Genomic DNA, 25406 nt, shown 5'->3' on the forward strand with positions numbered 1-25406 from the left:
AGAATATATATAGAGATAGATAGATATATAACTGATGTATATATCAGATATATATCAGATATATCAGATATGTATCTAACTGAACCACTTTGCTGTACACCTGAAACTAACACAACATTGTAAATCAACTATATTTCAATTAAAAAATTAATGTAATTTAAAAAAGACACAATGTATCTTATGCCAATACATAAAAAAACCAACAACAACAAGAAAACCCCACACATATGCAATACATACAGCATACCACCATTAAACAAACATACAAATAAACAGCAACTACAGAACAACATACGTCAAAATCTGTAATAATCAGAAGGTTTTACTATGACCATATTGAGTTCCATCAAGTGTGAATAGGTGAAAAATCTCCCAAACACGAAGGAAATGCAAGACTAGCAAACAATTACTGTAGCTGGATTGCTCTAACCTCTGGGGGAAAGTATGTTTTCAAAGAATAGTTAGAAATGATTGAGAGAGATACTCAACAAATGTGAGAAATTTGGTATAACTGCATAGAAACAAAAGGAATTGGGTGTGTGTGTGTGTTTTTATGTGTGAAGTTGCTGATTCATGTACTAACAGGGAAGTTGGTGGCTTTTTGTTTTTTGTTTTTACTTTCAGCTGAAACAAGGCACCCAAGTCCATTCAAGAAAAAAAAAAAAAAGACACTCGCCTACATATTTTATTGGTGAAGGATATGTTTCAGTTAACATGCCTCATTTTAAAGTTTCGATTTGGGTTGTTTATAGAGGAAATTGCAATTTGGGGGCCTGGGATTCATCAAAGTAAACGGGCTAATTCTGAAACAATATGCAGGGAAGACACAGATGCAATACAACCATTCAAATAAGGGTAAAAGGACATGATCAGTGTAACAATGGAGACGAGACCCTTGTGCCATACAACTAAACTAATGGCTTTCATCACAATTAGACAAAGCATTCACTTTTGAGCTACAACAGAACAGGAAAACACAGTAAGTTTATTTGTCAACTTACACCCTCAACACAAATATATTAAACATGTCCTCTGGGTCTGGCACTCACCTGGGTGCTGGTGACACAGTAAGGGGAGGAGACCTGGTCACAACCTATCCGATAAATTAATCAGTAAACTTACATGTTTCTCAGAAAATAAGCATTATTAATTATTATTTCTAGCAATAACAGTATTATCTATCTAGTACTAAAATGTTTCATTTCTGTTAAATCAACTGACAACAGTGTGCAAAAGGTTTTCAACATCAGGTTTCCATACAATCCAGAAAAGCTCCCAGGATGGTAATTTCCGATCTCTACTCTCCCTAAAGGAGGAGTCATCGCATTACTGCAGCACTATTAAAGCCACGCTCTTGGAAGACATTACCGCGGAGGACTGAGGTGCGATCCCTGATATGAGCAGAGATCCCAAAATAGAGAGAATTTACATTCTAGATTATTCACTTTAAGAATAAACGGCCTCTGGCTTTCGACAGGTCTATAGCAGGCAACTGCAGGTCTCTGACAAGCAGTTGGAATGAACGGTATTATTTCTTAAAAGTGTCTGCGTTAGCTAATGGGCTAGGTTCAAAGCTGATCTTTTGTTTGGGTGGAGGGCTTCTCAGTTGTGGAGGTGATGGGCGGGAGTGCTGGCCAGCAGAGCTACAGTTGCCCTTCAAAAGCTTCCAATCGGCTCAAAGCAGTAAAGACCCCCTTGCTTGATACCTTGGAGTCCTGCTTCCCAGAGCACAGGAGATGGCAGTGTCCCGCTGTGCGTGGAATTGCTTGGACTTGCCTACAACTATGGAAGAACCTTAGGTTGACTGTTATGTAATTCAGTTTTTAATTTTGAACTTCTTCATACAGCAGATCTGCCAGGAGGTGTAAGCTGCAAAATGCTTCCCCAGATAACTAAATCTATAGACTTGGTGAATAGAACTAGTTAGTATTCGCTACGTAAATGCCGAAGATTACTTGTCAAAAGTGATTTTTGTTTTTTTGTGTTGGTCTCATTGATACTGAGTCCTCCAGCTGCTTTCAGAGACCATGAGTAGAATGTGAAAGTCAGAACTTGTCATTAGTGAGAAAAGAGGAGGCTGGTCTTCACTTTTCTATGGCAGCCACTAGATAGCCGGCTCATTTTAGAGCCCAGGGCATGAACCTGCACAATCCTTTAATGACTGCAGCCGAATGACAGCAACTTGAACATGATCGATGGGCTGCCTGGGGCATGTTTACCTGTGTTGCCGATGCATGCCAGAGATAACGTCAGTCCAAACCACTGACTCTCAGAAACAGGAATGTTCCAGGAAAGCGATGTTACGGTATTTAACCCACGGGACTCCCGTCACCCCACATTTTCTCCACAGAAATTAACTAACACTGAACTGTATAAGTTCGCTGAATTCTATCTGTTTGGAGTCTCATTAATGATTCCTTCAGATTTCAAAAACGCATTGCAGATCAAACTGATGTGAAACGACCCACCACCCTTTTCTGAGTTAAATAAGAACAATACAGGAAGGCGCAACACTTAATTTGAGCTCAGCAAAACCTTGGTCATAGAGAAAAACAAGCTAATTTCTCATTTCAATTCTATAGCAATTTCCTATATGGTAGGTAAACTGAATATTTTTTAAAGTTCGAGTTCTTTTGGTCATAAATAGGAAATACTGAACAAAATAATCACTAAAGAAAAAAGTCATTACTTAATTATACATCTGATGAAATAAGTTTTACATACAGATTTTAATGAAATATATAATATATATTTCATTAAAATATACAAAGTTTAAAGAAATTTAATATCTGTCTTTTTTTTTTTTTAATATCTGTCTTTTTAAAAAATGTTTTTGTTATTTTGAGACACTATTTAACATTGTCTCCTTGTCCTATGATAATTCCTATGTTTATTTTGCCTATTTCTACCATATTTGGTTCAGTTGCTCTGAATACTAAACATGTTTTCCCCATTTACTCCTTCTAGAATATTCTATTTGTTAATTTCCGGCTCTGTACAAATCCTGTAGAGGGTTATACCCCAGGAGTTCCTGCTTCATATGTCCTGCCTGTGGCTCGTATCAGTAATTAATTCTGACAGACTTTCTCAGTGAGTTTGTAAGGGTCTTTAAAATCATTCTCAAAACTTTGCTCCAGGCAGCCTCTGTCAAAGTAGACCCAATGATTTATGTACAAGAAAGTAAGACATGTCATTTTTTTTTCAATCTGAGAAAACTGAATCAACCGAAGAGCTCGACTAAGATGGAAAAAGTTAAATAAAATTATAATATTAAATAATTCAGTGTATCTACTCATATAGCCATTAGAAAAATGTTTTAAAGTAATATTTAGTGATATAAAAATACTCTTGATATAACTGTTAATGTACAAAGTATAAAATATTAAGAAAAATAAAAGTGTGCGCAAATAATTATATAGTCACATAAAAATCTTAGAAGGAAATCTTCCCAAATATTTGCAGCAGCCTCTAGCTGCAGTGTTATTCTCAAAGAAAATTTGCGTCTTTATTCCTTTCTGAGTTTTTTAAACTTTCCACAATGTGCATGAATTATTTTATAATGGCAAATTCATTAAAAACTATTAAAACATCACATTTAAAATAGTCAATGTGATTTCACATATTAATATTCAACAATGAATTCTAACAATAAATATGAAAGAAGCATTAGAAATGCACTACGATGTCCTGTTACAAAATCCCACCTATTAAAAGCTTATCTTCTAACTTAGCATATACAGGGTTAATCCATTTATATTTTTCCCATTATAGCCTTCAGGCCCCTAAAAACTGAACAACTAATACCTTCAAAGAGGCGGGGCAGACAGCAACCAAATGAATTAATTCTTAGAATAGAATCTGGGGTTATTAAAAAGATGGATGAGTATGCATGTGTCTTGAGAAGAGTCACAAAGTAAGACGTTACGGGAAAAATCAAGCTTTAGGAAAAAAAAGTCAAAATAACTTACAGGCAAGACTAGAATACACATGAGGGAGCATGGGAGGGTGGGGAGAAGGGAGGCAGATGATGTACCCACACTTCCAGAATATTCAGCCATAACTAGGACGCCTAGCATTAATCCCCCAAATCTTACACAAGTAGTTTATGACCCTTGCCCTTCTTTGATCTCCAATTTCAACCACCATTCTTGTGATTCAAAAGACCACGACCCACAGAGAAACAGACTTGCTTCAAACCTAGCCAGTCCTATCAGGCTGGTGCCACAGGACCATCCCTTTGCCTCCTACTTGGAAGTCTGGAACTCTACCTACACCACGTGCTTGCTTTCTTTGCCCGGCTGGAAGTCTAATACCCATTTGGTCACCATATCTACATCCGGCTCCCTTCCTGTGTATGTGATATCTACAAGGCTTTCTAATCCTTGCTGACTCCAGGCTCCTCACTTTCCTTGCTATGAACTATACCATCTACAAAGACCCAGGTCTACAGATTCCTGGCTTGCGCCTTCCCATCTCCATCCATGTGTCCAGACAGACATTCACTGCTCCTAACCCAGTCCATGGTCTAGCAATGAAAATAGGGGGAAAATCATGCCCTTTTTTTCACTTTCAATCTATATCTGGCTTAACACAAGAAAGAAATTTGAAAATCATCAAATAATCCTCATTTTAATTCTAATACATGCAGAAAGTTCAACCTGTGGCACTATGATCTAATTCTTTTCTTCTCTGACTAAATGAATATAAAGTTCACTAGTCTTTACAGATAATCCTTCTCTATCTTCTTGACCTTTCCTAAAGGTGTTTTAATTTCCTCTTTTTCATGGATGATAATTTTGTCATTACTTTCATAAAATGGTTTTCCAAAATATAGTTGGGAAATTGATTAGTTATACAGGTTATTTCCCACATTGTGTTATCAGAAACTATTGTTGCACATTACAGGAACACTAATAATACTGAGAGATTCTGCAGTGCTACGTGGCACTGGAAAAATATCAATTAAGGAAGCGTTTTGTAATGTACTCCTTCCCAATAACATTCTTGTTATACAGAGCTATGTAATTTTAAAATTATAAATGTAGACGCTAAGTTAAAATAAAGGCATGCTATCCTCACACATGAGTCAATGTAAATGATCCAGAATTTTTTTAGATTTTATGTAAGATAAATCCTTTAAAATGCTTTTTTAGTACCTTCATATGGTTCAAACATATACAAAGTCCTCTGTGCACGTAGTTTTGCAGAGTGGGAGCTAAAAATGCCTTTCTCCTACTTTTCTACATTAAACGTGATAACAAAACTGATTAAAAGCAAGAGAATTCTGTCTTACTACCTGAAAATCAGCAATACCCTAAATTGTGGTCCTAAAAATTTCCTCTAAAAGCAATAATGTAATCTTCAATCCTTGTGGAATGTACAGAACAGGAGAAATGACCGTAGCAATAGAGTATCTAAGGTTATAAACACTATAAAGTTTAAGGAATAAGTTTATTGGTATAAATCACTTGGAATTTCATAATATATTGAGGAGAGTTTTCTTAAAATTTCACCTACAATTTTTTAAAGTTTTATAACTTTTTATATATGTTTGTCTTATCTTTTTAGCTTCATGGCTAACTACTTGCAAGCAATGAAACTCCAAATCTGTGTATCACCCAGGGGAAGCACAGTTTCACGCTCATAGCAGGCAGTTGATAAACACTATTAAATAAACCCAACAAAATGACACATTTGCATATACTGTTATGTACCTAGAATTTTCTAGTTAATCTGTTCATTATTAAATATATTTCACTGGTAGAATCATTACAAAAAACACATTTATCTGACCCATAATAATTTACAAAGATCAATATGAGCTCTAAAGGTTTTTAAAAAGTTCCCAAATGGAAAAGGATCTGAAAACATAATCACTTTGCTGAATCACTTTGCTGTACACCTGAGACTAACCCAACATTGTAAGTTAACTATACTTCAATTAAAAAATGGTTTTTAAAGTCCCCATAATTTTTTTAGCTTATATAAGAAGACCCTTTAGATACCAACTTTGGAAGCATGTGATGATCAAAGGAGACATAGGTCAACTGAAGGGAAAGAAATGTATTTCAAAACAAGTGTAGTTTTAGGAAAGCCATGGTTTTCTTAAGAGCAAAGTAGTACACGTACTGATTTAAGATAAAATACATAGGTCAACATCACATGGCATGAGTAAATGTAAATTCTTGTCTAATAGTACAGACCAGCACTGGAACAATTTTGTTTTTAATGAAAATATGAAAATGAAGATCAGATGACTACTCCCAGGCAAACCACAAGCAAACATGTTGTATTTCTTGCAGTCATGAGGCAACCTCGGGTCTCTCCAGCGATGGGGATGTGAGCCACTGCCCTGTCCTCATTCTCACATCAGCTTTCACAGTCAGCAACAAGCTTTCTCTCTCTCTCTCTTTTTTTAAAATTAATTAATTAATTTATTTATGTATTTATTTATTTTTGGCTGCATGGGGTCTTTGTTGCTGCTCGTGGGCTTTCTCTAGTTGTGGCAAGCGGGGGCTACTCTTCATTGCGGTGCGTGGGCTTCTCATTGCGGTGGCTTCCCTTGTTGCGGAGAATGGGCTCTAGGCACACGGGCTTCAGTAGTTGCGGCTCGGGGCTCTAGAGCACAGGCTCAGTAGTTGTGGCGCACGGGCTTAGTTGCTCCGCAGCATGTGGGATCATCCTGGACCAGGGCTCGAACTCGTGTCCCCTGCATTGGCAGGTGGATTCTTAACCACTGTGCCACCAAGGAAGCCCCCTCTCTCTCTTTTCTTGATTTGATCTCATTTCCCAGAGTCATTACCTAGGTCTCGACACTAACAATAATTACTTTCAAATTCTTGATTTAAGCTCACAGTTCTCATGCTATCACCACCTACATATTCAATCTGTGAATCCACTGTTCCTACCACTTTTGCTGCCTTTTACCCCTTTTCACTCAGCAGCAATTCCAAGATCCGTCATTATAATCATTTTCTTGCATTCATCATATCCAGTGCCTCTCCACCTCGGCTCAGCCCAGCTCTCCAGACCCCAAAACAACTCAAAACAAACTGACCATGTCTACCTGATGACAGCAGAAGAGAAATACATATGTTTCCAGTACCAAGCCATCAGCCCTCCTGCAGCCATGAACTCTGCCTCTCTCCTGTTCTCATAGATGAATTGTCTTTGTTCTAAAAGCCATTCCCTCTGCTGGTGCACTGGGTCCCCTTCACTCTCACCTACTCAGTGATTTTCCCACTGAAATTACACCCCTCCCAAGCATCATTAATTTCTTCTGGGTCACTGCCATCATCATAGCAAGATCTCCCAGCCTGAAATCCCTCGGCCCTTCTCACCCCTTTAGCCATCACATCATTCTGTCTCCTCTTTGTGATGAAGGGTTATCAGTCTCCTGTCTCAGTTATTTGCTCAAATGACATGATGGGAATTATCATATGCCCAACCTCTGTCCTCCCTTCCTCTTCTGGTGAAGGACACTCACAGGGGAGGGAGTGGGGACTGGGTCCCTCTCTCTTAGAGCCCCATGGGACAAGAGACTTGGTAACTGTTGGCAATGAGACAGATGTGTCTGAAATACAGAAAATTACCCATAGAGTATAGCATAAATCATGGTTCTGTTTATGTTAATATTAAAGTACAAAATTCACCAGTTAAAAAGCAATCAAGATGGGAAATCAGAACAAAGAAAGAAAAAAATCAATGAACACCTTTTCACTGAGCAATCCATGGCTGCTGTGTGTTCAAACACTTTAGGGCTCAGCTTAAAAACGTCTCAGTCGTGCCATACATGCTACGTGGGATGCATTTCATGGTTCATGGTTTGGCATGACTTAAGTTCCACTCAATGGTTATAGAGTAGAATTTATTTCTATGCAATGTCAACTACCAGCCCCAGAACTTCTGTTCTTAGTCTTACTAACAACTTACTCCAATGAATTCTTACTAGACTGAATTTTCTTTACGTATCCATTTCTGTTATTACCCTTTATTGTTATTTGCTTAAATAAGGTACGCAATATATTTAATGAATGAGTAATTACATTATGGAACCTATTACATCCAGTCAGCTCAGAATATACGCTTGCTATGATAAAAAAAAAATCACTTCCCTCCTACAGAACTGACCTCCAAGAAACCAAGACTAGAGTGGTACATAACTGTAATGTCATAAAATGTTTTTACTTGAAATTCTCAGAATGAATAAATAGGATTTTTACTCAAGAAAGCTATCTCTTATGAGCATCTAAAGAGGACCAGGCAAACTATATTCTTTACGTGAAAAGATTTATAAATAGGTTATGCACGTAATTGTTAAGAATCATAGAAGGTATTAATTTCTAAAGTCGCTTTTCCTTAATCTCAGCTAATATTTTTTTTTAATATATTTAACTTAGTTTTAACTCCATAAAGGACGGTCTGTACGTAAGAAAAAGAGAGGAAGGACGTTTTAAGAATAATTTAGGACAAAAATGTCCCAGCGAAGGAAGAGATTGGTTGTTTGCACGAGGCCACACCAAGGGAGTCCACGGGCTTAGCCGCTTGTTGATTTCTGCCTTCAAGTTAGCAGAGACCACACGTGGGACCTGACGGCCACGCCTCTGACTTGGGTGCTCCCACCTGCTCTAACTCAGCTTCCCAAGACATTTTCACTCCTCCTCACATTACTTATCTGCCACAAAGAATCTCACCTTTACTGTCCAAAAATGAGCAATGAATTTATTTTAATAATTAGAGAAAAACTCTTCACAGTAAGTTTTTATTAAATTCTCGTCAAGGCTTTGGAGAGGCCATTTTATTTACTGTAATGTATTTTTCCTTTAAGTAGCTTATCCACTCTCTCAACTACAGACATCTATTTAAGCTGAAGGACTATTTCCTGTTATCCAAACCCAATTAATATTTATTCCAGTCTCCCAATTATTTTCCCCTTTTTTGATACACTTCCTGATCCTCTATGTCCTCTATGCCCATTCCTAACTCTGTCCAACTGTAAACACGTATGGTAAGAAATCTAATAATTTGGCTTATTTCCTTGTACACTTTTCTAGAGGCTCATAAACATGTACAAACAAAAAATATGTTTACTATTTCATTTTTTTAAAAACAGGATAATACATTACTATACCATTCCTTTCTAAAATCTTCATGGATTTTTTTCAAAGTTTAGATATATATCTGTAACTCACTTTTATTAATAACTGCATAGAAAGGATATATCTTTTATATGGAGGATTTTATATAAAGGAGATACCATTTTTACAACTTTTCATCAATCAATACTTTTTTTTTTTTTTTTTTACTATCCCAAATAATGCTGCAATACATACTCATACTTAATACCTTATGTTCGAGGTCACTCATTTCTATAGAACCTATGACTAAGCGTGACTAATCAAAGGCTATGGAGCATTTCAAACACCAACTCACAGCAACATACCATTTTACAGAAAGATTACAGTAAAGCACATTTTCATTTGGAATGAAAAAGAATGTGAATTTCCTCAAAATTTAACTGTAGCTAGCTTACAATATATATTGTTTTTTAATGTTTGTCTATTTGGTAGATTAAAGAAAATCACGTTTTCATTCTGAATTTTATGTCCTTGATTGGCACATTAGGGTGAAAAATATTTGCATATGTTTATTGCTTGTTTGCATTTTTCTTCTCTGAATTTCCTGTTGATATTTTTTGCCTAGTTTTCTATTCCTTTGTCTTTTTCTCATCAACATTAGGAAGTCTTCATATATTAATTATATCAACATTTTGTCATATCTGTGGCATGTTATTTCCCATGGTCTATTTTTATTCGTTTTTATGTTAAATTATTCCTTGCTATTATTGTTGGTATTCACACTGCCAACTGTACCAACCATTTATGTATGGCTTCTGAGTTTCCTGCACGTACTTAGAAAGCCTTCTCCACCTCTAGGTTGTATGAATATTTTCCCAATGTTTCTCCTATCATGTCTATAGTTTTATTTTGACAGTTATATTGCTTTCCCTTTGAGATTTATTTCTGAACATATTGTGAGTTAAGGGCCTTAATTTTCTTCCAGATGTTTAGCCAGTTATGCTAACACCAGTTCAACCACTGCTTTGTACTCAACTGAGATACTGTGAAATGAGTCAGGCTCCTCTATATTTTTTAATCTGTTCTGAATCTTTAGTTATGTCCTAGAGAGATCATTCTTTCTATTTGGGGCCAACTGGACACAACTGTATGTTTAGTAAGGTAAAGTATTTCTTTCCTTTCTTTTTTTTTAAACATCTTTATTGGAGTATAATTGCTTTACAATGGTGTGTTAGTTTCTGCTTTATAACAAAGTGAATCAGCTATACATATACATATACCTCCGTATCTCCTCCCTCTTGCGTCTCCCTCCCTCCCATCCTCCCTATCCCACCCCTCTAAGTGGTCACAAAGCACAGAGCTGATCTCCCTGTGCTATGCGGCTGCTTCCCACTAGCTATCTATTTTACATTTGGTAGTATATATAAGTCCAAGGTAAAATATTTCGATCAAAATTTTCCCTGCAACTCTCACATATTTATGCTTCCATATGATCTTTAAAATAGCTTGATCCAATTTGCCAAAGAAACAATCAGCCACAGAATCCTGAGTACAATCGCCTAAATGTTACATTAATTTGGGAGACAGTAATATTGGTATGGTGTCAAGCTCTTCTACACAGGACTGTAGCATGCCTTGTCCTTTAGTCTGAATTCTTTTATGTGCTTTGATAAGATACTATAGTTTTCATCAGACGGGTCTGGCTATCTTATTAAATTTATTCCTCGTGTTTTACATTTTGTCACTGCTCTAAAGCTAGTGGCCTAGCAAGAGTTCCAGACCATGACAGAATAAAAATCCACGACCTAACCCAGCTATATAACAAAGCAGTATTTGGAGAATAAGGAGCATCATGAACTTTTGCTCCCCTTTTCCATTACCCCTGAAAAATAACCAGAAAACTCTCACAGGTAGGCTTTTGGAAGCAAACTAATCAAGCAATACAGCCTGGGCCTCAACCCAATTTCCTGCTTACTTACCATTTTCACAAACTAGATTATCCAATCAATCTATCCGACTCTCCTTTGTGAACCTCCTTTTGCTTCACACTCTCCTGACCTAGTGACACAGTTTTGACTGAGAGCATCATTGATCCCTTCCATCAATGAATCTTTCCTTAGCTACTCTTTGATAACTTGACCATCTACCTTTACCTAAATCACTCCCCATTTATTAAACAAAATCAGTGTCCTCTAGGAAAACTGAGCCCTTCTACTAGTTGAGTTCTTAATTGCCACATTTAGTCTATTGCTCTGTTGAGAGGTTCCTGGGATCAGGGAAGTTATGTCACTCTTACCCCATTGCTGCTGCTAATTCAGCATCCCTGAATCATTTAATTCAAACACAGGATGTTTTTGCACTTAAAAAAAATATTGATTTGTAGTCTAGCTCATGGTAAGCAAAAGAAACAAATTAAAAAATTTTTATTTTCCAGCTTTCTTTAATCATTTATGACAGTTTAATTATAAGAAACAAGACTTTTATGAAACAATTACTTTTAAATCTAAGACTTCGGATTTTATCTGCTTATTCATTTTTATGGCAAAGAAACGGTAGAGGAAGAATCATTTAGACTTTACCTTTACAGGAAAAGTTCTGAAATGCATTCTTCCAGAGCCATCTCGGAAACACTGGGAAAACAAATTTGCTTAGGCCCACAATGATATGATATTCATCTGCTCTCACTCTTACCAGTTTTTTAGCGTCATGGATAGATATATTTTGAAATTTTATTAAACTTTAGGTTTTCTACAGACCAATTATTTGGCTTCACACATTTAACAGTATTAAACATCAGGTCCATCACTTAATCTGCCAAAACTTCACTTATAGGATTTTTGACTGCAATTTTTGTTTTTTTTCCTATAGAATATTTTTTCAAGGAAAGCTGCCTAAATCTCGAATAAAAACGGAGTCAAAAGCTATTATAATCATATGTGGATAGCAATTGTATAATGAATACCAACATTCTGCTAGAAAATCATGATTTTCGTCCCAACATAATTAAATCACCATCTTTCATCCAGAAAGAATGATGTTTAAAATGTCCCCACATGTATGTCAGAAAAGTGGAATGTTTCTACCTGTTCTTTGACCGAGGCGAGGATGGCAGACGTGGTTTCTGTCTCCGAGCCATCCCCATTGGAGGTGGTGAGGCCAGGGCTCAAGGAGCTGGTCTTCTCCGAGGCTGATGAAGGCTGGTCTGGGACAGGCATAGCTCCTGCAATGCAAGAGGACACGCTCAATGCCACTGGATATTGGCCCTGTAAACAGACGTAACTATCAGGCAGCTCAAAGAGGTACACTTTGGCAAGATGGAAAGTATGAACTACAGAGAAAGCACGTGACATAACTGTAGAAGGAGGAGCAAGCAAATGGACAGTTTCTCCTATATCCACCCTGACCAAATTCCAAAATATACTCACAACTTTGTGTTTTGTCTTTGAGATAAATGGAGGAAGAAATGATGAGACAGAAAAGGCAAGTAAGATGAGAAAAAACAGAGGGATAAAGAAGTATTGAAAAGCCCGTCAAACTACCATTTTCTATCTGATTTAGATACATTTATTACTTGTGCACTGACATACTTCCACCACAAAAAGAAAAAAACCTAAAGATATTCTCCTCGATATGAAAATCACACAAAATAAGTAATCAATAATTTATAAGTAATTAAGAAACACCACAATTGACATAAGAAGCTCGGTTGGTATTATAAAATATAGTAAATGGCTAGCCTGTTCCACAAATATTTGCTGAGTTCTTAACTCTGAGACCAACAGCAGACAAAGCTCCAAAGCTGGCGAGACTCATTTGCCACAGTTTATTCTGTCTGAGTTCACTGATGAAAGAAAGGAGAGACTCAACATCAGCCCACTTCATAAAGGGACAGACACGTATGGGTTAAAAACAGGACTCTCAGAAGTTATTTTGTTCCACTGTACTTCTCTTTCTCACGCAAATAAATAAGACTGAAGTATTTGTCACATGTATTATTTAGCAATGGTCATCAGCAGAGGAAGTAATAAGTAACTCAGGGCAATTTTTACCCAGGCACAACAAAAATCACTGTTCAAATAAAAGGCTGGGAGTAAATCAAGGTTATTTTCTTGCCTTAAGCTATTATATTACATGTCCTTCCAGGAACCATTGCTGTGTGAATGTTAAAAGGTATCTCCTATTATACTGTATCTGAGCATCCTGGGTTTCAAACTAAGCAACATAATTTTCTTCGCAGCCCTTGTACTATGTTATTAGCGGCATTTAGTTAATAATTTAGGGATATGCAAACCCCAAAGGGCTCCAGTATAGAATTTTCCTTTAAATATATGACAAAACGTGGTTACCTAATGTTCTCATTGGACATTCCAACTTAGTTTTGATTTGTTTTTATTTTTTGAAGTTCTTTATAATATTACTAATGGGGATTAGAATATCATTGGAAAAATAAATCTGTTACAAACAAAGAATATATGTGAGGATTTGGGCAAATGACATTAACAAGCAGAATGCGAGCAAAGAATAAGGATCAAGTGAAATATAATTTGGCCAAATGCAACCATGGCAAACAAGTGGAAAGTATATTAGGTGATGGATACCAACAGGAGGAAAGAAAGAGGTGTAGGTAATTATGATGCTGGGGGTGGGAAGTTAAAAATAAAGTACTTTTGTGTGTTCAATTTACTTTCATATGTGGTTTTCTAATTTGATCAAGTCTTATACAAGGATGGACATAAACAGACCAGCAAATGTCATGCCCGGTAAAACAGCCTGAAAGGCATGTCCTTCTATTTAGGGGAAGTTTGGGAGATGGGAGAGCAGGGCAGGGGCAGAAAGAAAGAAGAAAGGAAAATGGCAGCTCTTGAAGAAAAAGTCACCTCTGGTCATTAGGGGAGCCCCCCCTTTGACCGTGCATCTCCACCTACATCCATGGCAGTGGCCTCCGAAGGGCATTCTACGTAAGAACAGCCTTACGCTGAGAAAGAAGGGTTCTTACATACCTCAAATTATTATTTTAACTTCTGTGTTTTGTAAATTTTATTGGGCTGATTTGAATTCAAGCTCTGGGCCAGTATTATTATCAAGACAATTTTTCGACAACAAAATTGTCTGAGGTCCCAAAGTTATTAAGTAACATAAGTGGACCTAGAACTCAAGTTTTCTCCCTTTTTTTCCCCTATTTTAGTGGGCTTTGATGTTTCAGCCTATTTCCCATAATTTCTATTGCTCTCTAAATGCTGTCTACACACCAATTTCTATAAAATGTAACTCTTAAAAGTATGATAGTCACTTGTCATCATAAAATATGGGATTTAACAGGCAACGAATCAAAGTATATCCTTAGGCACTTGACAACTTTGACCCACAGAGTATAAGCAATGATTCGGTTTGTTTATACGCCCCCCCCCACCCCCGCTTCCCCCTGATCGCAGTAACAGAAAGAGAAGTGAAATCTTTAAGGCTTTTCCCACCATAGAGCCACTGCTATCCAAGGCAACCTCTATGCCCTAGTGAAAATGACTTGGAATAATTTCTGTGGTTCATAATTTTTAACATCCAGATTTAATTTAACCATTGGTCATCACTACGTATGGGTGGTAAAGACTGTCAGGCCTCCACTCCCAACCTCCTTAGCTTAGAGCTTACAGGAAAGAGGGAGGGCTGGGTAAATACTGCCAGAACCAAGCCCTGGATTGCTAATAAGTATAAAAAGCCTTAAGCCTTCAGACTGTGCAGCCTATGGTTAAGTACTTTAGTCTTAAACAGAGCTAATCCATTAAATATTAGTAGTTAATCTATTCTAACTCCAGGAAATCTGTAAAATGTAGAGAGACAAAAAAAAAAAAAAAAAAAAAAACGGAAAAGCAACCATTAGTAATTACTTTGGTATTTTGGTATAGGTTTTTTCCTAATTTTTTTTTTTGATTTGACTTATTTTGCATAATGAACTTTGCATAATGGAGTATTAATGTAATATTTTTGATTTTTAAAAAATTTTTCACTCAGCAACATTATAATGAACTAGTTCTTACATCAGCAAAAATTATTATATAGTTTAATGATGTAATAAATACTTAGTATTCAATAATTGTATGCATCATAATTCACTTATTTTTTATCATTTTACCCATTTTTACATTTCTGACATTTTCTATAGATAAATTCCCAAAAGTGTTAATTGATGGAATGAAGAATCTGCACGTATTTTGAGAGCCAACAGCAAATCAACATACCTGCCCACCAGCAGTGTCATGAAAATGTCTCCTCCCCACGAGGATGACAACACTGGCCTTTATTACCCTCTCTTGCTTTCACCAACTTGATATAGAAAAACTCATCTCTTTGACTTTGTTTTTATTTTACCACGAATACAAGAAATATTTTCCCACAGATTTATTCCTCCTACATACAGTACCCCTTCACACCCTTTACACGATTACTGTGTAAGAAGTCTTTCTATATATGTCGTCGAATGAGAATCTACAAACACCCAAGCTGCATGTTAAACAAATATATCATCAGCATGAGAAAAAAAGACAATATGAGGGAACCGTAATGTCAGATTTCGGGTGGTTTATTCTGTGGCAGAATTTGCTTCTCACAGGTTCTAGGTCTAGAAAACACAAAACAACACGACTAGCCGTCCCTGGGCCCACATTACACTGCTCTACACTCTCACATGCAGGAGCTGTGTTATGGGCAGAATTGTGTCACCTTCCCCTCCTTCACCGCCGCCCCCAAATCCATAGGGGGGCGCCCTAACTCCTAATGTGACTGTATTTGGAGACGGGGTCTTCAAGGAGGTCACTAATGTTATACGAGGTCATAAGGGTGGGGTGCTAATCCGAGAGTACTGGTGTCCTTATAAGAAGAGAAGTCCAGGGAGTAAGACTCCGCGCTTCCACTGCAGGGGGCACGGGTTTGATCCCTGGTTGGGGAACTAAGATCCTGCATGCCAAATAAATAAATAATGAGTAAATGGTAAATTTAAAAAAAAAAGAGGAAGAGGAAGAGACACCAGAGCTTTTCTCTCCATCACATGAGGACACAGAGAGAAGGCGACCACCAGGAAGGGGGTTCTCACCAGAAACCTCCGTGGCTAGCACCTTGATCTTGGACTTCTGGCCTCCAGAACCGTGAGGAAATAAACGTCTGCTGTTTAAGTCACGCAGTCTGTGATATCTTGTCATGGCGGCCCAAACAGACTGATACAAACAGGGTTAGACTGTTCTCAGCGTCCTTTCCCTTAATTACCTCCGGGTGGGCACGGGAGGCCCGGGAATCTGGAGGGTAGCAGGGCGGTACTATTTAGTACAGCCCTCTGCTAATACACTCATCCCAGATGAACTACAGGTGTCGAGATAAGGCAGGGACTGCTTCAAATCAGCACACCTGGATAAACCAAAGCTTACAGAAAGATGTGCGCCAGGGCTGTGAAATAAGCCTGGAGAACAAAGCACTAACTTAAGAACATCCATAGTACGACCACTTTCGTAGACAATCTGATAAGAAACTCAGGAAAATTGGTTAGGATGACAGTAATAGCAAAATCAGGTAGTTCCCATATACAGAGACTCTTTTTCAACTTGAACTCTTATATGCATATGTAATAAGATTTTGTAAGGTCCAAATATATGTTCTAAACTTTTATTCCCCAAACATGAGTCACTATGAATTTACACTAGGTAACATGTTAAAATCGCATCTGCACTTAGGAAGGCTAAACTCTCTTGCTCTCAATTCAAGGACCCCATTCAATGTTATATTTTATTGACCTCCATCACATAGAAGGAAAATAAATCCTTATTTTATTCTGTAATTCAAACCTGTTCCTTTAGCCACTTCTGCCTAGCAACTGATGACTTTGACACCAAAATAAAGCCATCTTCAAAAAAATAACTGATGAACCCTTGTGTCACACAATCATCTAATTCAGTGACACACCCAGCATTCTTGTGCCAGCATTACTGGATCTCCTCCTGAGTCAGAAATAAGTTCCTTTGGCCATGATACGGTCTTTGTTCCTCTTGAGCTGCCCACCCCCAATCTGTAACCCACACCCTCTTATCCTTTCAATTATACTCTGTTGTCATGGAGACCTGTTTCTTTTTCCTCCTAGGTTAGCAAGTCCCACCTGCTTCAAATTCCAGAGTCTCCAAATTCCTTGCATACAGTGAGACTCACCAAGTATTTCATTAACTAGACTTGCACTGTCCAATACGGTAGCTCCTAGCAATATGGGGCTATTTAAAATTTTTTTTTAACATCTTTATTGGAGTATAATTGCTTTACAATGGTGTGTTAGTTTCTGCTTTATAACAAAGTGAATCAGTTATACACATACATATGTTCCCATATCTCTTCCCTCTTTCATCTCCCTCCCTCCCACCCTCCCTATCCCACCCCTCTAGGTGGTCACAAAGCACCGAGCTGATCTCCCTGTGCTATGCGGTTGCTTTCCACTAGCTATCGATTTTACGCTTGGTAGTGTATATATGTCCACGCCACTCTCTCACTTTGTCACAGCTTACCCTTCCCCCTCCCCATATCCTCAAGTCCGTTCTCTAGTAGGTCTGTGTCTTTATTCCCGTCTTACCACTAGGTTCTTCATGACCTTTTTTTTTTTCTTTTTTCCTTAGATTCCATATATATGTGTTAGCATACTGTATTTGTTTTTCTCTTTCTGACTTACTTCACTCTGTATGACAGACTCTAACTCCATCCACCTCACTACAAATAACTCCATTAAATTTAAATAACATTTTAAAAAGCCAGTTTATTAGTTGCACTATTCACATTTCAAGTACTCAACTGCCACATGTGGCCAGTGGCTACTGCACTGAACAGTGAAAATACAGAAGAATTCCATTATTGGAGAAAGCTCCATTGACGGCCTTGATCTATACCCAATTGACCCTATAGTCAATTCTTTCATGTAATCTTTCATCTTCGGCTTTAGTCATGGGCAATAGAAGATGGAAGAAGTGGTCAGATTATAATTATATTTTGAAGTGAGAACTGCCAGGATTGTTGATAGACTGCATATGGTACGTAAGACAAAGAGAGAGGAGTGCAGGTGATTCCAGGGTTTGGTCTGAGCAGCCACCAGCCAAGATGTCCACACTGTAGATGGAACAGATTTGGGGTGGAGGAAGGTGACCTGGCCTGAAAAATTACAACCTCAAATACATATACCTGTGAGTCTTCTTTGCTGCTAACATCTGGGCAGCAGACAGCAGCTCTAGCCAGAAACCACACTCTTATGTGGATAAGGGAATGTAAAAATTGATGATTTCCAAATACTGCTTTTTTCCCCTTTAGCCAGGTCCCTTTTCACCTTTTACTTTACAGTTGCTAGAAACTTCTAGAACTTTTCTCTTCTTCCCTCACCTTTAGACTATGGCTTCAAGACTCTCTGCTATTAATTTTCTTGACTTCTTGCCCCTCACACCAAACCAGCAAGCAAAACTCATGTTGCCACACCTAGCCTTACTCTCTTCTCGTGAGTCCCACCCTCTTCAAGACAGTCCCCCTCCTATGTTCTAAAGCACAAAAATATTAGCAAATACTGACTTTTAGCTTTACCCTCATCATTAGGCATCACTTTCATAACTGGCCATCACCTTACACCCAAGTAAATAATGAAACTGGCCATTAGAATACTCCAAATATTATCATTTATATATGTATCTATATATAATACATATGCAATTTAATATTTTAAAACTGAATGTAATTAACATGTTGATTTTATAAACTTCCACTCCACAGGCAACATTTAAAAGACTATGATTATGTGAAATGGAAGAATAAGCCTAAACATCTCATTAACATTAGGGTACAGAGAATGTGTGAATTAGTATAAACTAATGACCTGAACAACACTATAGAACACCTCATTTGTGTAATCACTCTGGTCACCAAAATTGCAACTCTGTATTTGTAACTAGCATGTCACTACCAAGAGAAATAGGCATAGCATCATTCTCTCTCACATGCACTCTGCACACATAAAAATATACCCATCCTTGCTCCTTCCTTTTAAAGAAAACTGTAAAATTTCAGCTTCTCCTAATAACGTAAACAATATCATAATTAAAATTTGTCAAAACTCAATACAATTAGGGCAGACACTCAACCTGTCTTGGTTGATGTTCAATTTCCCACATCTAGCTCAGTATCTAGTATATAGCAGCCAGTTAATAAATATTTGTTGAGTTATTGCATGAACTACTACTATAAAATCAGTAGTTGTTGCTCACTAGAGCATGTAATATAAGTAAAACGGGCTTTGCATTAAGAACATTTCTCTAAATGATATTTGAAATGACATCTTTTTATTTCAACTCAAGAAAGCTGCTCTTCCCAAATCCTAGAACGAGTGTAAGGCTTTTGCCTTAGTCCACTAGCCGAGAATGTATACCCTGGGCTGTTGGTTTCTAAGATAAGGACCATCCATCGAGCACACTCTGGGGCTTCTGGGACTTGATACTTGCAACCCGCAACTTGCAAAAAGAATCTGGCAAAAGTTATGGAGAGCACCATGCAAGGATGGGAAGAAGCACTGAGCCATATTCAGAACATGCAACTACAGGGGCGCCAGCAGGCAAAGCCAGGAGGTGGAGAAATGTCCGATTCTACCTGATAAGTTGGGGATAAGGTGTGAGATAGCCATGGAGTCAGAGACACAAGGTCATTGGTTGCTGTGGTGGAAGATGTCTGATGGCAGGGTGGAGAGCTGTTGAGTTCTGAGTGTTGAGTCCACATGTCAACCACGAGGGGACTCTTTTACCTGTATTCAGAAAAGAGGGAACAGTAGGAGGCTGAACCTAACACGGAAGGTCAGGAAATCCATTACGAGTCATCGCGTGCTCTATTAACTGTTGAGGAAAATGGGACCGACCTAAATATCACCACAGACTTAAGGCCCACCTGAATGATTATTCTTAAGGACCTAAATTATGTCTGAAGGTAAAAAAAGAAAGCTTCTGTGGAGACCACAGGGCAAGGTGGCATAGCAGTGCTGAGGCCTGGGGGAGGCACACACACAGGAAAGTTCTAGCAAAATGAAGTTGATGAGGACAGGAGAGGGTCTTCTCTTGGCTCTTTTCTCTCAGTAACTCACAGTCTTGTCTTCTAAAGCATCATCTCAGGCACCTTCATCTAGTCTTAACAAACACTCTATCAACACTTAATACCTTAAAAAAGTATTGAAAAGGTTGTACTCGTGACCGAGGAGTCAGCAGATGAGGGTGAGTCCTTGGCCCTCCTGAGCCCTGCCCCAGCCAAGCTCGTGACCTGAGATGCCAAAGCCCACACAGGTAAAGCAAGGGGCAGGTACCTCAACCTCCTACACGTGTGTCTCCCAACAGGTAAGATTGTTTAGTGACATCTGGCAGATTCCTCAACTGCAAGCAGGGTCCCCTCAGAACCCAATGAGTGAGAGAAAAAGCTGAAGGAAGGTTGGGGTTTGACTAGGGGACATTGGAAAGGCTGGGGGTTCCTGGCAGAGAGGAAAGGGTCAGAATAAATCTATAATGTGAGATAAGAGGAGCAGGAAGGGTGAACACCTGGGCTGGGATTCAAGCAGCATTGGGGTGAGCCTGGAAACACAGAGAGGGGGGTAATTGGGGGTCGCTGCTGGGCTGGAGGGAGATCCTTGATTGTAAGAAGTTTGGCTATGACCTGGAATTTGATGGAGATCATGAACTTAAACTTGGTAATTTTAGAAAACAAATGATTTGTCGCATTTATTACATTCACAAGTGACTTGAGACATTTTCTACAACTGTTGGTGGAATCCTGGTGGGCCAGTACACCAAGATTGACAACCTTTGTTTTAAATGTGAGTTTCCAAAGGCTCCACATGGTCCATTTCTTCTCACTGAACACCATCCATACCTCTCGTGGGTAAAGCCATGCACACCTGACACTGGATATGCAAATAATGACTCAGATGTTTTCTCCCGGGAGTTCACACCTAATATCCAAATATCTCACTACCTATTACAAATGCCTCCCTGAAAACCCCACCAATGCACCAAATTCAGTGTGACCTCTCATCTCTCGCCTGGACAGCCACAAAAACTGTCCAAACTGTCTTGCTTGCCTGCAATAAATAGTGCCTCCCCCAATCAAATTCCTGCACTATTAATCAGGAGAGTCAACTTTCTTACCATCAATCTAATTATGATGCGCCTTTTTTCTAAATTGAGTTGAATGGATCCCAACACCTAGAACAGAGGTTTCCAACACCTACAGAGACAGGGAATGTATTTTATATCATGACTCCCACATCTTAACTGAAACAAAATTTCAGGAAATATAAAGCCTTAAGACATAGGATGCACCATATTTCTATTCTATTTTATTCAATTTTATTTAAAAATCCTAATGGTTACCCACTAAACAGATGGCTACAAAAGAGTTTGGAGACCAGTGACCTGGAGGATGGAGTGAAATCTCCTCTGCCTGACGCAGGAGGCTGTCGTTGCTCCGGCCAGTGCTCACATCTCCATTCTCAAGCCCGGCTGCTTCTCCCCTCACACCTTATACCACGGATACACTGAGCTTCTTATACTTCCAAGTACGCCTTATCCAATCAAACTTTGCACACGCAGATTTCTCTTCCTGCATGTTTTTATCACCTCTAAGAGTTTGTTTGGCTATTAAACTCTCTTCCTCCTTCGTAATTCCCCACAAGCACTTCTTGCTCTCCGCAGCCTTTCTGAACCACTCCACAATCTGAACCACTTCCTCCTGACTGCTACTTGTGTAACTAGAACCTCCCTCAAGCAGTGCCTTTATCACAATGAGCTGTCATGATCTTACCCCTTCTGGGATTTTTTAAAACTTCGAATGTTTTTAAAATTGGGATGCTTCTTTACGTGACTGTTGGCACCCTTTTCCTTTAAGTCATTTGGGATGGATTTTGTGTCACTTGCCACTAAAAGTGTTATGAAATCAATGATACACTGCTCAGCATCTCAGATTTATGGAAACACCCTTTATTTTACATTATATATCTCCTAATTAGGTCATGAATTCTTTGAGCACAGAAACTGTCTTATTCATTTTAACAACCTCAGTACCTAGAATAGTTCCCAGTGAAGAGTTGGCATCATTAAATGCTTACTGAATAAGTTATAGTGAAAGAATATTTATAATGCATCATCAGCCCTATTTTAAATTGTCAGGGAATTTTACACTTACAACAGTGATTGGTACATAAGTGTCCTATAAATCTTCCTGGGTTTATAAAATAGGAATATTCAAATTAATGAGTTTGGGTAATATATAATATTAAAGTAGCCAAACCATATCTATTTCTCCTAATCATACCTGTGTCTACATTTACAGTGGGAATATATCTGGATGAAATTAATTATTTCAATTTTAATTATTATAAAAACAGTATAAAATTTTAGGGCTCCTCTTTACGAAAAAACAGATAGTGACCCTACTTCTAGAATCAATAACTATCCTAGCTCTCCCAGACACCACAAATACGTGTTAACAGTTGATTTCATGGCTTTACTCGGCTACAGAGACATTTCTCTTTGTGCCAGAGAAATAAATCTGAGATTCTGCAAGTATAGATCCATCACAGTAACAGTAAGTTCAACAGAAATTGAAACAGGTAAAATACTTTAGATTTTGACTCCCCCTGAAAAGGAGGGGAAGTTCTAATATATTCTCTAATAAAGAGGCTCAGTGGTGGAGCGATTATGCTTTTGGCTGAAATTTCACAGTATGCTGAGCGCAGCTCCTAATCCAGTGCTCGCCCCACATCACACACAGTGACTTCCCAGAAAATACTGTCGTTGCCAAATGTCCCAGGCACTGGGGTTCCCCTTAGCACAGCTTCTGAAGACTTACCATCCATCTCCTACATCGTATCTGTGCAAGAGGCTGAACAACGTCTAAGCTTATAACCAAAGACAACCTGGCTTCCCAAATATTCTCATTAATAATATTTTACACAAACATGCAGTTTTCCATTTTATATTTCTTTGCTTAATCATAGATTGACAAGATGAAGTCTGGTACCAAAAAAAAAAAAAAAAAAAAAAAAAAAAACCAAATCATACTCTAAAGCCAGTCCACAACAGTTTACTGCAAAGTACCAACTCTGACTGTCACAATCTATTAAACAAGTCCCCAAATACCAGCCACACACTGGCCTGCAACGGGGTCTCACTTCATAGTACTTGAAAGTGTCTACTCAAATTATGGTAATTTGCCCTTCATATTGATTCCAAATATGTATCTGCCACTTCACAATTTCTCAAGATACTGGAGCTCAACCACACATTTTTTTTCCGGAATTACTATCAATGGGCATTCAAGGACAAAATCTCACACCGTAAATAGATATCTGTCCTCCTTAGCCGATATATTTAACCCACTGCAGCAGGGAAACTGTCAATCAGTATTTTATATTTAATTATAGAACACAGCGTTTCAGCTACTCCTATACAACTTTAGGTGTTAGCACAGACTTGGAAATTTTAAAAATAAATCTCTCTACTATCCTTAAAAGAACAAAAATAAAACAAAACCTAAATAGAGCATGATCATTTCTGAAAGTTGCCAAGATATGTTGACATTTTTTACCTACAGACAGAAATTTTGAAATTGTAAGTGACATAATTAGCTTATTACAGCACACAACCTCAAGAAAAAAAGTAAAGCTCTGCTTAGAGAATTAAATCTAAATTATATGTGTACAAGAGGTTTTTATTGTACTTGTGAAGGTTATACAGCAAAGAACCTTTCTTATTTTTGTATTTATATTCATTAAATATTACACATCGGTGGTTTAAATATCCTTTGTATGGGATCAATAAATATTTTAAATGGATGAACGATTGGATATATGAAAAAGAGATTATCAATCCCCAGCCCTACTTCCGCCAATTTGTTTTCCGTTTTCTAGGCTCTGTTTCTATGAGATCAGTTTTTTTAGATTCCACATATAAGTGATATCCTACAGCATTTGTTTCTCTTTGTCTGACATCTCACTTAGCATTATGCCTTCCAGGTTCATTCATGTTGTTGCGATGGCGGGATTTCCTTCTTTCTCACGGCTGAATAATATTCTATTGTATATATGTACCACATCTGCTCTATCTATTCACTGACGGGCACAGGTTTCCATATCTTGGCTACTGTGAATAATGCTGCAATGAACATGGGAGAGCAGATATTCCTTCGATATCCTGTTTGCTTTTCCTGATATATACCCAGAAGTTGGATTGCTGGATCACAAGGGAGTTCTAGAGTTTTAATTTTGTGAGGAACCTCCATACCGTTTTCCACAATGGCTGCACCAAATTACATTCGCACAAACAGTGCACAAGGGTTCCCTTTTCCCTACGTCCTCCGCAGCACTGACTATCTCTTGTCTTTTTGATGACAGCCATTCTGACAGGGGTGTGGTGTTATCTTGTGGATTTGATTTGTATTTCCCAGATGACTAGTGATGTTTCGTGCCTTTTCATGTACCTGCTGGCTATTTATATATCTTCTCTGGAAAAAAATGTCTACTCGGTGCCTCTTCCCATAAAATTATACTTTAAATTGTAGAATAAATACAGCAAACAAAAAGCTGATTCCAACCACAGAGAAATATGAGTCATCTTTCACTCTATGACTTTTCAAGTGGGTGTTATTATGTTTCTCTTATAGCACTTTATCCACCGTACTGAGATTACAGATTAAAATTCTGACCCTCACAGCAAACGTAAAAAGTAATTACTAATAACTTCATTTCACGAGTAGAGAACAAGGAGACTCAGAAAAAATAAATAGCAAGTCCAGTCTCAGAGGTCAGAAGTCAACAGGGATCGAGGATTTTAACCCAAATACCTGACATCGTGTCATATCCTTTTGATTAGACCTCAGGATTCTCAATGTTTGAATGTCATAGTTCTTTTACATTAAAAATCTGACTACAAAACAATACTCATCAGTTTCAGGGAAGTTTTTTTTTTTTTAAATTTTAGATAAATCCTTAGGTTTTTGTCACTAAGGTACCAACTACTCTTGAGATCTTGAAAGTAGAATGTCACCTTTTTAAGTCACCATTATGTCAACACCTTTTTAATATGTTATGAAGTCCACCATGGTCTAAAAGAATAAACTTGTTCAAATCTCCAAGGGCAAATTTCAGCAAAGCTGTTTGAAAAATTTTCTCTGTATGTTCTGTGATTGTATGCAATCACATCATATTTTAAATCTCAGATATGAGGAAATAGGATTGGTATGATGATGTCATATTCCTGATTTAAAAATGATAATATTTAACATTTAAAAATACATCTGTAT

At 37.8% G+C, this 25406-nt stretch overlaps 1 protein-coding gene across 3 annotated transcripts in view; it reads right to left on the minus strand.

Annotated features, from left to right (window-relative positions):
- CTNND2 (catenin delta 2) overlaps window positions 1-25406 on the minus strand; it is a 938382-nt gene that overhangs the window by 765122 nt on the left and 147854 nt on the right. For 2 of the 3 annotated variants that reach the window (XM_059916116.1, XM_059916114.1), the window contains exon 2: window positions 12161-12297. The exons of the other annotated variant lie outside the window; for it this stretch is intronic. In XM_059916116.1, the coding sequence (XP_059772099.1) occupies window positions 12161-12297 (137 nt within the window). The remainder of the gene's footprint in view (window positions 1-12160; window positions 12298-25406) is intronic. 3 annotated transcript variants of the gene reach the window in all.

This window comes from Balaenoptera ricei, chromosome 3, assembly GCF_028023285.1.
Source record: "Balaenoptera ricei isolate mBalRic1 chromosome 3, mBalRic1.hap2, whole genome shotgun sequence".
In the NCBI taxonomy this organism is placed as follows: Eukaryota; Metazoa; Chordata; class Mammalia; order Artiodactyla; family Balaenopteridae; genus Balaenoptera; species Balaenoptera ricei.